This window comes from Maylandia zebra, linkage group LG14, assembly GCF_041146795.1.
Source record: "Maylandia zebra isolate NMK-2024a linkage group LG14, Mzebra_GT3a, whole genome shotgun sequence".
In the NCBI taxonomy this organism is placed as follows: Eukaryota; Metazoa; Chordata; class Actinopteri; order Cichliformes; family Cichlidae; genus Maylandia; species Maylandia zebra.
Genome location: NC_135180.1, coordinates 20,722,383 through 20,738,423, shown reverse-complemented (window position 1 = coordinate 20,738,423; position 16,041 = coordinate 20,722,383). Strand labels below are relative to the sequence as shown.

At 43.4% G+C, this 16,041-nt stretch overlaps 1 protein-coding gene across 2 annotated transcripts; it reads right to left on the bottom strand.

Annotated features, from left to right (window-relative positions):
• Positions 1–355: 355 nt before the first annotated feature.
• Positions 356–15,421, bottom strand: mnta (MAX network transcriptional repressor a). Of its 2 annotated transcripts, XM_004543782.6 has the most exons (6): positions 15,104–15,415; positions 9,844–10,450; positions 9,447–9,488; positions 9,132–9,243; positions 3,349–3,541; positions 356–3,200 (listed from the first exon to the last, which is right to left on the bottom strand). In XM_004543782.6, the coding sequence occupies exons 1-6, from the start codon at positions 15,174–15,176 to the stop codon at positions 2,425–2,427; spliced, it is 1,803 nt and encodes a 600-aa protein (XP_004543839.3). In that variant the 5' UTR covers positions 15,177–15,415; the 3' UTR covers positions 356–2,424. The 2 variants fall into 2 exon arrangements, with proteins under 2 accessions (XP_004543839.3, XP_004543840.3); XM_004543783.6 differs by lacking the exon at positions 9,447–9,488 and having other exon boundaries at positions 15,104–15,421.
• Positions 15,422–16,041: the final 620 nt, after the last annotated feature.

Here is a 16,041-nt window from a genome sequence, read left to right as displayed (position 1 = left end):
GTGAATAATTTAAACAAGTGGCCAAATGTGATTGAATGTAGTGATCGCCCCTTCACATACAGCACTGTACATGGTCCCAGAAAATAAGCTATTTGATAAAATTAACAAACGAGGGGTGATGACACAAGCGACAGTAAATCTTAAAATACAAAATCAGGTTTGTAATGTTACACTTTACATAGACTTTAATAAAGTAACTGCATTTCTAAAAAGGGCTCGACTCCTGTTTCGACACTCCAAATGTTTTCACAGATCAGTACATTCAGATTAAATTCAGAGAGCACAGTGCGTTAAACTGCAGGTTGGCTGTTCATTGAGACTACTTTTTAAATGTTCACAGTGCCGGCTTTGGAAAGAGAGTGCCTCGAATAAACACATTAAAGTCATCTGTTGTTGTTGCTTTGTACAGATACTTGTCCCCAGTTTTATGGATGACAGAATCTTAAATGTGTCAGAAATCCTTCACACGCCTATAGTAACGTAATGAAGTTCATAAGCTCATCGGAGAGCACTGCTATAGGTCCTTGCTTTCATAGTGATCACTACATTAGTACAGTCATGGCATGCATTAATGGCATGCAAACACACACCCTACTACCATATGCACTACAAGACAGCATAGACACACTTCACTATATTTTATGGACCTTTCTGTATTCAGATTCACATCCTTTACCTCATGGTATTTAAGTCTCACAGCGCATATAAACTCGCCTCTGCTGGGGTTGGGGGTCATATAGATGTAGATACAAATCCTACTCTGCAAAATGAAAAATATTTAAAATACATTAGCAGCTGTGACACAAACTGTTTTATCCTAAAACACTAACTTGTATTTGTGCTCAGTGTACAATCACCAGTATGTTTGAAGGACAGATACTAGAAATAAGTAACAATTTGATTGTCCTTTAAACACTAAAAACTAAATCCAGCCATCCACCCAATCTTCTGCTTATCTGGACACAGGTAGCACTTTAAGCAGAGCTATCCAGACCTCACTCCTCTAGTGTGGGAGACAACAAGGCTTTCCCATGCAAGCTGAGAGATATCATGTCCTGGATTTGCCATCGGGTGTCTTCTTGGTTGTGCATGCCTGAAACTGTTCACCTTAGAGGCATCCTACTCAGATGCCCAAACCACCTCATCTGACTCAGCTCCTCTTGAATGATGAGTTCCTCATCTTGTCTAGGCTAAGCAAGACAGCCTAGAAAGAAGCCCATTTACGCCACCTGTATCAGTGATCTCATATTTCTTTCAGTTGCTAACCACAGTTTGTGGGTAGAACAGTGGATCAACCAGTAAATGAATAGCTTTGCCTTAGCGCTCAGCTGTCTCTTTGCCACAGCAGACCACTGATTGGTGCGGTGCCTGGACCAGTCAGTCTGTCACTTGTGAACAAGACCCTGAGATACTTAAACTCATTCACTTGAGGCAGAAATGAGAAATCCACCCTTTTCTGATTGAGCACTTGAGCCTTAAAATTCAAGGTGCTGATTGTCATCTTGGCTGCAATCTGTCAACAGAACATTACTCGCTAAAGGCAGAGACAAGCTCCTAAGACACCCTGGCTAGGCCTAGAACTGACAAAGCTGTATATATTTTTTTTTTCAGCCACTCTGATGTGGTGATATCATTTTTCTTCACTGGAAGAATTGTGTCATTGTTGCAGAGGTGGTAGTTTGACTATGAACACAAACAGCCACCAGGGGGAGCTGTTGCTGTGTGCACCATCACCGAGGACTGCAGCTCCTGCTCAGGCGGCTAAATGCAGTCCATGATTTGGCTCCAACCTTACAGCATGTGCTGCTGCTGAGGAGGAGGGGCTCCTGTGAACCACATTCTCCCTGCGCTGGGGTTGGCGGGCCAGCACTCTGCTCCTACACTGTCTGGACTCTATAATAGCAGATCGACATTTTCCCATGTGAGGCCGTTTCTTTCTAGCTTCTGTGAAAATACGCACTGCCTCACTTTAAAACAACAAAGGAAGGCAGGTGAAGGTCAAAAACTGCACATCAGCCCACTGTGTACAACACAAACACGACATTATGACCGTCAGTCACATGCAGCCTTTTATATCTTAGAAGATGTGGTAGTCTGGTCTAGAAGGAGTTTTAGGATTGTTCCCAGCTTTGTGTCCACTTTAATGCTTTTAAGTGAGAATTAAACAGAGCAGAAGGGTCTCCAGCAGCTCTCCTGCACACACGGTTGGCTTGTCAATGGCCTGGTATGAAGCCCGTGGTTCACAGCAGGGAGGTGGCCCATTGAGTGCTCCCACAACACTAACCAACACACAAGAAGGTGGAAGGTTAAGAACAGGGACTTGTTTTTGGTCACTTTGTTAACATGGGGGAATAACATCCCTCCATCACGTTACCCCTGTTATGGGGATCACAGTCTGGAGCTCAGTGGTCCTGTTGGCAGTGTTCAGGCCAGCTTCAGAGTGCTGATGGGAAAGGAGGGCATGGTTACCATGGTCACAGGGTTGAGCACCGTCTGACCCACTAGCTGCGGGTGGTGAGCCATCATTTGGGTGCTCACTGCTGTCTGCTTACCAACAATGGTGGCAGCTGGCTGTGCAGGCGCACTGCCGTTCACATGAGCATGGTTTATTGTTTGAGTGATGTGACCGACCACGGCCGGCTGTGTGACAGCCACCGGCTGAGAGTAGAGAGTGGGTAAATGCTGGCTCAGGTGAGCCACTGGGTGCACGGTTATGTGGCTGATGGGCTGGTGGCCGGGGGCTAACTGCACAGAGCTGGTGGTGGTGGAGGGACCCAGCTGGGCGATGTTTTTGGAGCTCTGACTTGGGATCACTTGGATGACCGAAGGGTGGGACACTGGTGCATGAGCAATAACTGTGGGGTGCAGACTGGGTGTGGTCACCATCTGTGTCTGGGTGGGATTTGACAGCTGACAAGGTGTGCTGGATGTAGTGGCAGTGAGCGTTGGTGGAGCTGCAGGTTTAGACAGTGGCTGTGGAGGGGTCACTAGTAGCGACTGAGGCTGGTGCTGAGGGGCTTTGCGCTGGTTGTGTGGGGTGGTGAAGGAGGTAGTGGTGGTGGGCATCACAGTTAGGACTTGAGTAGGTGTTGCAGTTGTGCGCAGCTCAGGTTTCATGATTTGAGGCACGGTGGGTAAGGCAGTGGGTGCTCTTGGCGCAGGCTCTTCGTCCAGATCGTCATCCATGATGTCTTCACCTTCTGCAACACCAACAAATTATGGAATTCATTAATTACATATATAATTACATGACTTAATCTGAAACAGTGTTTGGTTGTGTATTAGGGAGATTTACAGACATGCAGTTGAGAGTGAACATAATCCCACCAATCCCTCCAGTCTGCCTACCCGAGGCTGTGGAGGTTGAAGCTTGGTCCTCCTCCGGCTGCACTGTCTGTCGGAGGATGCGGTCGATCTCGATCACATCCATCCACTGGCTAAGATCATTCTTCAGCTCTGCTAGTCGCTGTTGGGTAGCGATCTTTTCTCTGGCCAGACGCTCCATGTCGTGCTCATACTCCTTCTCTTTGCGCTTTAATGTCTGCAAGGAGGAAAAGAAAACAATGGTAAAACTCAGAACTGGTTTATGAATTACACAGGAAAAAGTCCGCAGGGTAAACGTTAAGGTCATATTTACTGTGTAATAAATTCATCCAATAGAAGAGAACCACAGGAATTTTCTTTGTGAAGCTGTCAGAGAGGTTTTTACTCAAGTCCAAGGTCATGCTTGAAGCAATACTGTAAAGATTCACATTGATTTTATATTAGTCTTAATAGTATTTAACAGATTTCACCACTTCAACCTCTAAAATTAGCGAGGAGTTAAAATGACCCGTTTCTGATTTTGTCAAAGATGTTGATATGAAATTAGATATCAGTCGTGTGCACAGAGGGTGGAGGAGAGAAAATCTGCAGCACTACTTATTTGAGGAAAACGTCAAAGTGCACCAGTGGAATGAACTTTGACTCTACTGGGTCTATTTGAACTCGTACTTCTCTAATAAAGTGGAGAAATGGTTTATTTAATAGCCAATTTTCCAAATTCAAAATAATAAGAAGAGATTAATGAAAGAAAACTGTTATACATTATAACTGATTACTTCTATCAGAAAAAAATATAAATTTGTTACAATGAAAGCCACATTTCCAGCAACAACATTTAAAACATAGTTTAAAGCAATTCATCAAAGGTTCCAACTAGCAATGAAGCATATTACTCAGAAACGGGCCGTCCTGCATTATGTTCTTATACTTTTGGTATTTAGCATTTGTGTCTGCGTTTATAAATACACATTTATAAAATGTGAATACATGAATTTTACTATTGACAGTGACTGGTTTTATGTTTTTTATGTTTAGCGTGCAACATCAGGAGGAAAAGTGAAATTATGGCAACCGGTACATGATCAGCAGACTTGTTTTTAAGTATTCCCGTTTTAAAGTACTTCAGAAGTCTTTAATTATATATAATTTATTGCATGTCACATGCAGCCTGGTCAAAGTATTCAGCACGCTCTCTGTGGGAGAGGCTCAGGGAAATGACACAGTCTGAAACCCTTTACCAGCAACCTGATGACTTGCTATCATAAAGGGTGGACTTCCTGTTAGTGTTCATCCTACCGTGTACAGTGTGGCGATACAGTAAATGTGCAAGTAATCATGTGTATGATTTAAGTCGTGTGTAGGTGGCTTCTGGCCTACTTCGGTTTAAGTGCATTCCTGCATGTGCATTATGAGCGTGTGCGCCTACAGCACAATGCACATGTACATAAATAGCAAAAGGGGACAAAAGGCGGGCCTTGTGTGATTCAGCACCTGTCTCAAATCCTGATCCAGGATTAGACATGCATGGGCCAAGTGGTCTGTGCTTTGGCTGCTTCTCAGTAACTTAAACACAAATAGAAGCTCAGAAGAAGTCCCGTTCATATTTCAGTTTAGCTCAAATCCACATAAACAAGCTGTTTCTTATCTTTAAGTTAAACTGCTTTTATTGTGACCAGAGCAGGGTTTTTTACAGTTGGAAAATCTGTGTCCTTGCTCCCAAATAGACCTAAAGTTATCTAGGATTAGGGTTAGTAGCCTAGTTCTGTTTTAAAATAATTGTTACATGGAACAACTCTTAATGTGAATCACAACTACACCTCTTATTTTAATGAAAACTCCAAGAATTCAGGTATTGCACCATCTCATTCACAAGGACAGGGATCCCAACTTTGTATTTTAATATTATTGATTAATGGAGATATAGTTTGGACATGCAGATTTTAAATAGCAGGACAGCCATGTACACTACTGTTCACTGAGTAAGGTGCTCCTTAGCATGCACTGTTAAACATCTGGACACAGATGTGCAACTTGTAACCAGCCATAAAGAGCACCGCCTCACTGTACGGATTAAAAACATCCTTCGTCTCTACACAAGATGTGCTAAAATGCCCCCCATCTCTGGTTGTCAGGGAAACTCCTGAAAAAATGTCAACATTTTGTCTGAAATCCTAAAAGATGGCACACACCTTCATGTGCGAGAGGTGCGATTTAGGTTTCTAACAGCCTCTTAGTGTGTAAACATTTCTGTCAAAACCTACTCTGGTGAGGAAAATTTAACGTGATGTCCAAAAAGGTCTGGCCGCCTTCTTTTTTACCCTCATGTAGCTGACAGCCTTACGCGAGTAGCGCTACAAGCTTACAGCTTTAAGTGATGACTCATAAAGAGAGAATGAGAGAGTGGAGAAATGCTCCACAGACACAGAGACCCACTGAACTGCTGAGAGCCAACGCCACATTCGCCTTTTTAGACACAGCTAGCCTGAGATTAACCGCATACACCTGATAAACAAGCCAGCAGCAGATGGGCCCCACGTGACTTCATCACCATGTTAAACATGTCACCAGATTGGTAGGACACAATGTGCCAGGTATGCTTGGATTCTTTGCACATGACTGCATTCAGACCTCCTCCTTTTTCCAGGGAAGAGTTCTTACCACAGAACTGTGTGTGCGTGCATGTGTGTGCGTGCGCATGGGAGGTAAACACTGCTGAAGCATTATTGTCACAAGCAATGCGAGGGCCGAGCACATGGCCCCGCAGAAAAAGGGAGAGGGAGGGCCACAGATAACAGGGGATTGAAAGAGAGCAATACAAGCTGTACTCACTGACTCACTTTTGCAGCAGCCGTGAACAGACAGCACAAGGCTGGGTTGTCTTAAAGGGCCAGGAGCACAGGAGGCCACGTTGCAGACATGCTGCTCCACTGATCGGGTTCCTGCACACAGGTCTTATGACACTGTGGTAACCATAAACCCTTGTCTTAGTCTGCCTTCAAGCTGGAGCAGAGGGTTTCACGTGGTGCCCGACTTTAACAATAAAAAGTCTGTCTGTGGAAATAAAATGCCTACTTTTGCACACCAATCCTTTGTGTGTAAGCTTGTGTTGGTCATAGCTGGCCTATTTACCTCATTGCGGTTAAGAGCCGAGTCGTCAGAAAGCTGAAGGGGGCCATCTTTTTTTAATGTTAAGGATGAACAAAAATGAAAATGTCAAAAGAACTAGTACAGTTATCTTGTCAGGCAACCTTTCAAAGGAAATATGCCATGAAGTCCACAGTGACTATGCTAAAAATATCAAAAGATAAATAAATTTTTAGCTTATCTTCATCTAGCAGAGAGTACAGCACTTTTCATGCTGGCATTTGCGGACAAGCAGTGGAGGAACAAGTTCAGTCAGCTTTCATGAGGAAGTGAAGCGCGTGTGGAGTAAGCTGAGCCTTATGTTTACTGCTCCATGCTCCCTCCCTGCTGCGGGCGGCTAAGCCTGGTGGTACAGCAAGTCCTGCATGTTGCAGTGCTGGGTGGGGGCCCAGCACAGGGGGGGTGACGTCACGCGGCTCAGGCTAGCCATGTGCTTGCTGCTCATGTGGCCTTAAAAGCTCAGAGAGGCAGCCTGGAGGGAAGGAGGGGGAGTGGAGAGGAGGAGCGCTAATGCATCAGGGCTTATTTTACAGCCTCGGCTTTCGCGACACCACTATGGGCTCAGAGGAAAGCCTGCTACATGTTGTCTCTAAAGTAAAGCAAAAAACCCTCTTACAGCTCTATTAGCGCGACTGCTATAATTAAAAAGGAAAACAATTGGTTCACATGTAAGATTTTCTGGTCACAGATGTTGAGTCATCTTCATTTGAAATGTAATAAGGAAGTGGAAGTTGACCTATGTAGCTGTTAGCCAAGTTTGCACCTTTCACTGGAAAACCACTAAAACTGTTCCAGTTACCACTTATTTTCATAGAAACTTTGCTCATTTACAAACTTACAATAAGATGTAAAAATAAAAGCGGCAGAGTGCTGAGCTGAAAGCCTCTTATTCAGACCTCTAAGCTCAGTGTTTTTCTGTGCAGGCTGCTTCATTGCTGCCAGCCCAGAGGAGGACAAGGACAGGGACGGGGAGGGAGGAGTGTGCAGAGTTTCGGGAATGAGGTGCATGCAGGCAGGACATGCGTCTGTACCTCCCATGTCAAGATGCCAGTGCTCGCACGTGTTCTGCCTTTTTTTTTTTTTTTTTTTTTTTTTTAAGGCATCCTATCACCCAGCACTCACATCTTTTACTCCACCCCTCCAAAACAAAACACCACCAGCCTGGCCAATGAAATAGACCCTCGTGACAAAGAGGCACGACACACTGTTGTGGCCTGTAACACTATTCCAGTACTGGGTTAACTGCTTCGTACTACTCTTTATTATACTCTTCACTTCCACATATAAGCATCATCAATTATGTAAGTTTCCCTTGCTCTGTTTGTGTCAAGCATGTCCAGCTCAGCTGCTGATTGGAGGAAAAGACGCACAAGCCTGTCGAACACAACACGCACAGCATGTTGCTTAATCACAGAGAGGGGCACAGGGAGGGAGACTGGGTGACGAGCTGTGCACCCACGCTGTCCTAGTTTCCCTCAGCATCCACGCGCACAGAGGAATAACCAGCCTGCTGCATCTCACAGTCAAGCAGCAGCATGCCGTCCTCCTCGGTGTACACATCAGTAAACCTGCACCACGGTCGGTTAATGAACAACTGCAGGCTCATAAACAACAACGCATGACAACCAAATGTCTAAAACCGTGTGTTTTATTATTATGCAAATTAAACAGCAAACCGCTAACCACATTTGGGCACACTCAAACACACAGATCATGCAACTGTAATTGTAAAACGCAAATCTATAAAAGCAACGCAACAGAGATATTGTTTTATCGCCTCCTGGATTAGTGTATTGGAAAAATGACCTACAATAAAAACGGACACACTCAGCAGCACAGTCAGTCTGAAAGTTACACTAGACCAGTGGCAGACCTTTGCGCCAGCTGTTTACAACCAGCATACTCTAACCGGGAGAGCTTGACTCATAGAAATGGCGAGTCACTCGTTGAAACACTCGCACACTTAAGAAAAAAAGGTATAAATGAGGAAGTCTTAGAGACTCAGGAAGGATCTAAATACATCACTGTGTTTAAACTTGCTGCTGTCTGATGTTTTTCTCTGCAACTAAGGATCTTAAACGCAGTAAGATTGTAAATGTATCCAGTAAGACTGGGGGTCAATAACACCACAGTGTAACAGCTTTGTTAGCAGTGAGGAAAGAGCGAGCAATCATCAGTGACGTGTTACAGCCTCCCTATACGAGTTGCATTCATGGGGAATAAAGTACAAGGCATCGCCTTTGTGGATGTTTTGTGCATTCCAGTGAAACATTGCTAAACAAAAACAGGTGATAGGAGGTTCAGGCCACTTGTTACTGGTGGCGCTTCGATTGTTGCTTTTTAAATCTGTAATTTCTGTAATTGTGATTTAATTTTTTTGGTTTGTGGTTGTATTTATCTAGCTGTTAAAACAATATAATAAGAGAGTTTATTTAATAAGTGCTTTTCACAGACAGGTGGTCACAACCCACTGTACAGAAAAGGGTAAAATAAATATTAACATTGAGTAACAAAACAGCCAATAAAAATCTAACTAATGAAATTCAAGAAGATTTTAAAATCTACCAACACCAATCGGATACTAATGATTACCAATACCAGATACGCCAACGTGGAATTTGAAGGTAATAAAACTTTGAACTTTGGAGACATCACAAGCTCACCTGAATGTATCTCAGTGCACTTCTTAAGACACTCAGGTTGGAGGTTTTCTTCTCATCAATGTTCGGGATGTTCTTTTTCAGCGTCTCGAAGCACTCCTTCAGGTGTGCTCGTCTGACAGACCCAAGACAAATAGAAGGTACTTTAGACAGCGCTAATGGTAAAGCTCACTTTAATAAAACAACATCTCTATTTGGGAGTCCTCTGATTAAAATATGAAGCACATTTCAAAATTGAAGCTCTACCAATAAGTAAAGTTTTCAGGAAAAAAAAAAGAATCTATTGGCAAATGCTTTTGGGGAAAGGGGTGACCCTACCTGTTTTTCTCAAGTTTGTTATGCACCTCTCTTGTACCAGCCCTGCAAGAGCACAGTAAAATTGTGATGTTTAAAAGGGCAACAAAATTGAAATAATAAAAAAATTAACCCCCCAAAAAATGAATCAAAGAACCTGTTTCTTAGTTTTGGGAGCAGGCAGATCAATGACAGTAAGTGAGTGAATTTATCATCTCATCCAAATTATCGTAATAGCACCCGTGCAAAGTGGAATCTAATCTAATCTTATAATTATCTGAGTGGACCACAGAAGATTACTGATGACACCGTTTCAGTACGTCTGTAATCTGGACTCCTAGTTATTATTTTTTCTGCATTTTAAGGACTGATTTAAATTGATCCTCAGTAAAACAATACTGAGTTAAAAGGTCAGACTTACCCTCCAGGCCTCTTCTTGCTGTCTAGGTGGCGACTGTCATCAGGAGGACTTCCCCGGCTGACGGGGCCATTGTGCAGAGGGGCCTGCTGAAGCAAGGGGCCTGAATGGGGCAGTAAGGCTTGCTGCTGTATGGGCGAGACGATGGTACCCGGATAGCGCTGAACCAGCTGCTGGTGTAGTTTAGTGTTGTTGGTTTGGGTGACGAGCTGCGGCTGAAGGTGGTGGTTTTGTATCGGCTGCTTGTGGTTGGCAGTCACCATGGTTTGGGTGTCAGGTTTGGGCTGTGGAGACCAGAGTAGAGCTGCTGCACTTTGCTCCAGAGGGGGATGAGAGTCTGTTTTTGGGGAGGCCAGTGGAGGAGCAGCAGGAGGGGAGAGCGTGGTAGCAGGTAGAGTAGGTGAGCCTGTAAGGTTGGGGGTGACCACAGGTATCGGGATGACTGTAATGGGGACAGAGGGAGAGGACAGAGCTGATGGTATGGGTGAGGGACGGGACTCCATGTGGAGCTCCTCTGCTTTAGAAACATTGTTGATGTGGATTGTGGAGTTCACATTAGGGTGGCTCTGCTCTTTCAGGTGCTGCAGACGCAGCTTCTCCTTTTCATCCTCTGTGGGAAAAACACAGCCGTTAATACAACCAATCCCATCTATACACACATACACAAAAATGCAGCAACAACCCTTTGAGCTTTCTAAATCTGTTAGCACTAACAGTACTGATAGATTTTGGGAGTATGTGAAAGGAAATAAGCCAGGGTCATTTCTAGAAAGGTCTGGTAGAAGGCCTTGTTTGGCATGTTATGCTGTACCAGCTCAGTGACATTAGTCCTGCTCATCTTAATTATAGTAAATCAGCAAAACAAGAAGTGTTTGACACTCAAAGCTGCAGGTATATTTGCACATGACACCAACAGATGTTTTTTTTAACTAAACCTAAAACTTGTGTAAAACCATGACAGTAGCAAGTTTCATTTCATCTGTGCCACAACAGAAAGAGCACAAACATATTCCATAACGGTGACGCCTGTTACACGTAAAGTGATGAAGTATTATTGTTAATATTATTAATATTATTGAAACATCCAGTTGTAAGTCAAAGTGGCTCTACAGGAGAATCTTTGTTGTTATGTAATTACAACAAGCAGAAATGAAAGTCTGAGCTTTCAGGTTTCAGGCTCTTCTCTCTTGCTGTTCCTACTTTGTGTTTTATCTGTACATGCATTTTCACATCCACAAAAATGTTGCCTAGCTTTGAGCATGTCTTCACAAAAGAAGTTTTTTGCTTTAATGGAGGTACATTTCGCTGTAATGTAATCCTGGTCACAGTCCACTGACTGAGTTGTGCTGGGGAAGTGAGTGCAAGTACACTCTAGATCTCTACTAACAAAGCCCGAGGGTCTCTTTATTACCAAGACGCATGTCCAGGTTAGGTTTATCTGTAAAGGCATGTTTATAACAGTTAATACACTGCAGATCTCATTGAGCCAGCTTTAAAATGATTGCACGTTTTGATTACTATTAAATAAACTGTGATTACAGCCATGTGAAAGATTCGTACAGATAAATCTAACTGAAAAGTGATCAGCTTCAGTATTTTTGTAAAACACGAGTCAGTCTAAATGCGTCTTACGGGGCTGTCCAGTCATCTAAAGCACACCCCCTCCACACTGTATAGATGCTGTGGAAAGGGACTCTAGTTGCTATGGCAGCTCATGTTCACAGTTAGAAAATGTCAGATACAAGTAGCTGTCATCAACATCGTTATAAATGCGATCAGGACGCTGCAGCAGTACACACTCATCCGTTCACTGCAGAGCTGAAGCTACAGCGGCACCACAGACTTCACCCCAAACCACTGAAAACAAGTTCACATAAATGATGACGACAGTGAGCGACAACAACACAGCTGTCTCCCAGAAATTAGGTGCTAAGTCACTCTAAAAAATAAAATAACAAATGTTTATTAGATACACAACATCCAAAAAAGTCACTGAAACCTTCCCACTAAAGACAAAAAAAAAAAACAACCCCAGTAAGTTCTTAAGTTTCAAAATGTGAAATGTTGTCTTTGTACCTTTTAAATACACAAAAGGGGGGTTTCAATGATTTACAAGTTTACAGTCTGTTTTTATTATACATTTACATACAATAGCTACATTGTATGTAAAATTCTACATAGCTACGCACAATAAGATTGTATGAAGCGACAAAAAAAAAAAATCCGGGTTTAGATAATGTAGTTTGTTGCATCATAATGTAAGCTCGCCTTCAAATAGAGTGTACAAAATACTAGGAATATTCTCACCTGTTAACATCAAAGACTATTTGAAGCTGAATGAACACATCTCTAAAACACCAACATTGATAAAAGCAGGAATTAATGGATCTAACCGCCTGGCACCAGAGCATGACGTATGAGGTCAGCTTGTTTAATCAGTTAGGATTAAGAGCAGGTTTCTCTAATATTTCTCAAAATCACAACCTTTTATCGGTCAGTCTTTAAATTAACTTCAAATTTTGTTTGTTTAAAATAAATAAATAATGTGACAGATACTACTTGTTATGCATGTATAATCAGTTTAAAATATACATGCTCACATTTTGAGGGTTCAAAGTTCAGAACATTATAGCCCTGCTTTAAAACAGATCTTTCACAGATCTGGTAGTCTATTTAGATCTAAGAAAAAGCAGCACATACTGTTATGATTTTACATTTTAAAACACTAATGTCACTTTATCAATGACTGTGACTGTAAAAAAAATAAAATAAAATAATGTGATGGAGGAAGGAGATATTCTATCCAGCTCTAAAAAGCTCTAGAGAAATTTTAACAGTGTTACTTTAAGCATTTCAGTGTATTTTTTCCAGTGTATGAACATGTCCTGTTACACTGAAAAGTCTTTTCTTCAGCAATAAAAACATACGAAAGAACAAGATGTTCCAGTTGCAGTGGACAGCTTTCATAAGCTGTTGCATGCACAGTTATGAGTTCTGACAATTTAATGTTGTTTTGTTGACATAAACACATAGAGGGGTCTTTTCTGAAAGGAAACCCATGAAACACTTACAAAAAACAAGCAGGTTTTCTATATGCATTATATAACTGCAGCAGTACATAGAGGAACACTGGCCTAGTTTCCTGCACACAGTGACCTGCTCTACAGTAGCAGAGAGGGAGGAGGAGGAGGAGAAGGCGCCTGCTTAGAATGCACCAGGCAGGAGCAGCTGAGACAGGAAAAAAAACAGGATCTCTCACTCCGAGCCTGCGTGGACTCTCTCCGTAATGATGAATTTAACTATTCATGAACATATCAATGTAAATATGCCAGAATTAGCCAAAAGGATACTTTTCATTCACGAATATGTAAAGAGCTACAGAATATGTAAAAATCAGCATTCAACCAAAGGGCTGATCTGTTGGCGGCCAAGCTTAAACGGCGCAGGAAGTGTAATGCACTTTTTCAGCAGGTCTGATGTTAGCGTTAGGGCTGTCTGAGGTAGCTCAACCTGCACCTTCCCCAAACTGTAACTACACCTCACAGCTATGCAAACGTAAACAACTCTGATAGGTTTGTTTCCTTTTAATATGCAGTGCAAACACAATATGTTGACAGCTATAGCGATCCATGCAAGATACATTGATTTATTGGAGTGTAACTGCATGTAAAGAGTTGCAGACATGTGACATTAACTCGTCTGCCATTTGGATGTGTGACAATCATGGTGACAGTCAAGTAAATAAGGCCACAGACACATAAGGCTAGAGACCAGTGTGACCATCTGTCAACCACTGGTCCAGAGGAAAATTATTTTTTAAAAGAGCCCCAGTCACAAAGGGTCATGAACTGGTCAGTGATTCCAAGTGATTTCGTGCACCTGAAGCAATTTCTACTAGGTTTTCACCACCTTTGGAACTGAGCCTCCTTTAGCCACTGCCAACCTGTCAGGGAATATATGGCTTGCCTTAGCAACCAGTGGTTATATCACATCCAATACGATGGACAGTTACACGTGATTTAGACTACTGCAGGAAATTTACGTCGTAACAACGTAACATTGTTCGACCCTACATCCCAACCTCCCACGCCACTCGACTTTTTGCAGGCTGCGTTGACCCTATATGTCGTCACATTTCTCAGGAAGTGCACGTCAGGTTACGGCGTAGGGTTTAGAGGAGTTTCTGGTTACGTAGTAAGTTATGCAGTAGATTTCTCACTGACGCATAATCCAGTCATTAAGCGATGTGCAGCATGACATCACAAGAAACCTGAATAGTAATCTCACATGAAGAGTTTGTTGACTCCAGAGCTGAATGAAGTTGTAAATATAAAAATGTAACGCTTGTTAATTCTCTCCGGATGTAGTTTACACGGATGGAATACCGGAGTGAGCCATCTGCTTTATTAACGATCTTTGGGAGGGGTTGCCCGGCACGCACGTGGTGGAAGGGGCGTAACCATCTATGCTTTTTAAACTACAGGGGCGTGGTTTGTTGTTCACGTCATCGACTGACACTCAAAGCCCTCCACGAGAGTCTGGAGAGCCAGGGGAGTTTGTGATTTTGCTTTTTTATGTATTAAGAATCGACAGTAACACCGAAACACACAGGTACGCAGAGTCACTACAACACCTGATATCCGGAAGGCGCGCGGAGGGACTGAGGGGGCGCAGACTGCTGGGGTGGGAGGGAAGAGGAGGGGGAACCTGAATGCCAGAGTCACTTGATCCCCAGCGGACGATGTCAGGTCATTATGTAAAACGAGCCTGGCACTCCGCGCGCCACCGCCCTTCATCGGACCGTGTTTTGTTTTTATTTTTAATGTTCCGCAGCAGCGCGTGCAGATACTCAGAAATACAGGAAGGCGCGCGGTGACGCGGCCGAGCAGCACGTTAAGTGTCTATGCAGCAGGTTTCGATGCAGTAACCCCTGACACTGCAGCAGAAGCCCGTCTCTGTCTGCCTGTCTGAGACCTGACCTCAATCTTGTCATGAAGAGAGCAGATCCACAGCAGCCACTCTAAAACCGGAATGAAAGTAAAACTAGGAAGACTGAAACGGTCTTTAAATGCATACGTGACAAACGGAATCAGTTCAGACACTGTGCTGGTAAATGAGCCACAGGCAGGGTTTCCTCTTACCTCGGAGACTAAACCTTTCACTGAATGGGTGGACTGGTTCCCACTCCTGACTGTCAGAGTGTGAAAAACGAGCGAGCTTTTATTTATTTTATCTTTTTTCCCCCAATAAAAGACAAACTTACCACGTGCTTTCTGTTGTTGCTGGGCTTGAAATTCCAAAAACTTGGCCGCTTCCAGAAGCGTTTCGATGCTCATTTCTGTCCGCTTGAAAATACTTTTTTTCGGAGAAAAGGCTGTAAAGCAGACGCGCCTGTGCGTATAGCCTGCCACAGGGAGAGGTTCCCGGTCTGAAGCTGAGGGTGGGGTAGGGGGGAGGAAGGAGAAAAAAAAGAGGGTAATCCGATACCCCCCTCAGTAGAAACTCTACCACTTACGTAGAAGAGTTACAAACAAGATGGCGCTCAAAGTAGTACGAACAAATAAGGTTTGTGAATCACGCAGTGTTTGTAACCGCCCACAGACAAACGCCCTCCCTCACCGCGTGCATACGAGGGAAGCGACGGGAAAACACGGAGCGGGGTTCGGGTGATTTCGGTCTCGTGGAGCTCTCTTCATGAGTCACGTCCGCCACACGCAGAAAATGTATCAAAAATGTTGCCGCTTATAACGGCGGCTTGTTCTGTTAAGTGTCTCACGTGCCGCCCTCTCGCGGCTTGATGTTTGACTAACCGATGACTACAAGTTGTCACCGCGTAGTTGTTCTGTGTGAACGAAAGGTCGACAGTTTGCTTGACTGCGGTAAATTTACATCTTATTGGCGCTGTGTCCACCAGCCAATCAGCGCGGAGAACAGTCGGCGTGCTTTGTTTGGCAAGTCAGGGTCACATGCTGGGAGTTTACGAGCGTGCATCAGGCGTACGGGCACTTTAAAAGTAAAAACCAAGCAAAAAACCAAGCAGTCACGGGGTAGACTGAGCCCTGCATCTAATAACTGCAAGTGCTAGTTCCAACAGTTGCATCATAACACCTCTGTGTACATAAATAATATAATCCTGTCTGTCTGTATAATGTCTTCATTTTACTTTTACATTTCTGTTCATGTGTAAGTGTTTCTATACTA

Excerpts from the sequence above, each read along its gene's own strand:
- mnta (XM_004543782.6), bottom strand. The coding sequence starts at position 15,176 with ATGAGCATCGAAACGCTTCTGGAAGCGGCCAAGTTTTTGGAATTTCAA. Across the intron at positions 9,489-9,843 it reads AGCAAGAAGAGGCCTGGAGG|GGCTGGTACAAGAGAGGTGC; the intron begins GTAAGTCTGACC and ends GTGCTCTTGCAG. Across the intron at positions 3,542-9,131 it reads GTGCACTGAGATACATTCAG|ACATTAAAGCGCAAAGAGAA; the intron begins GTGAGCTTGTGA and ends TCCTCCTTGCAG.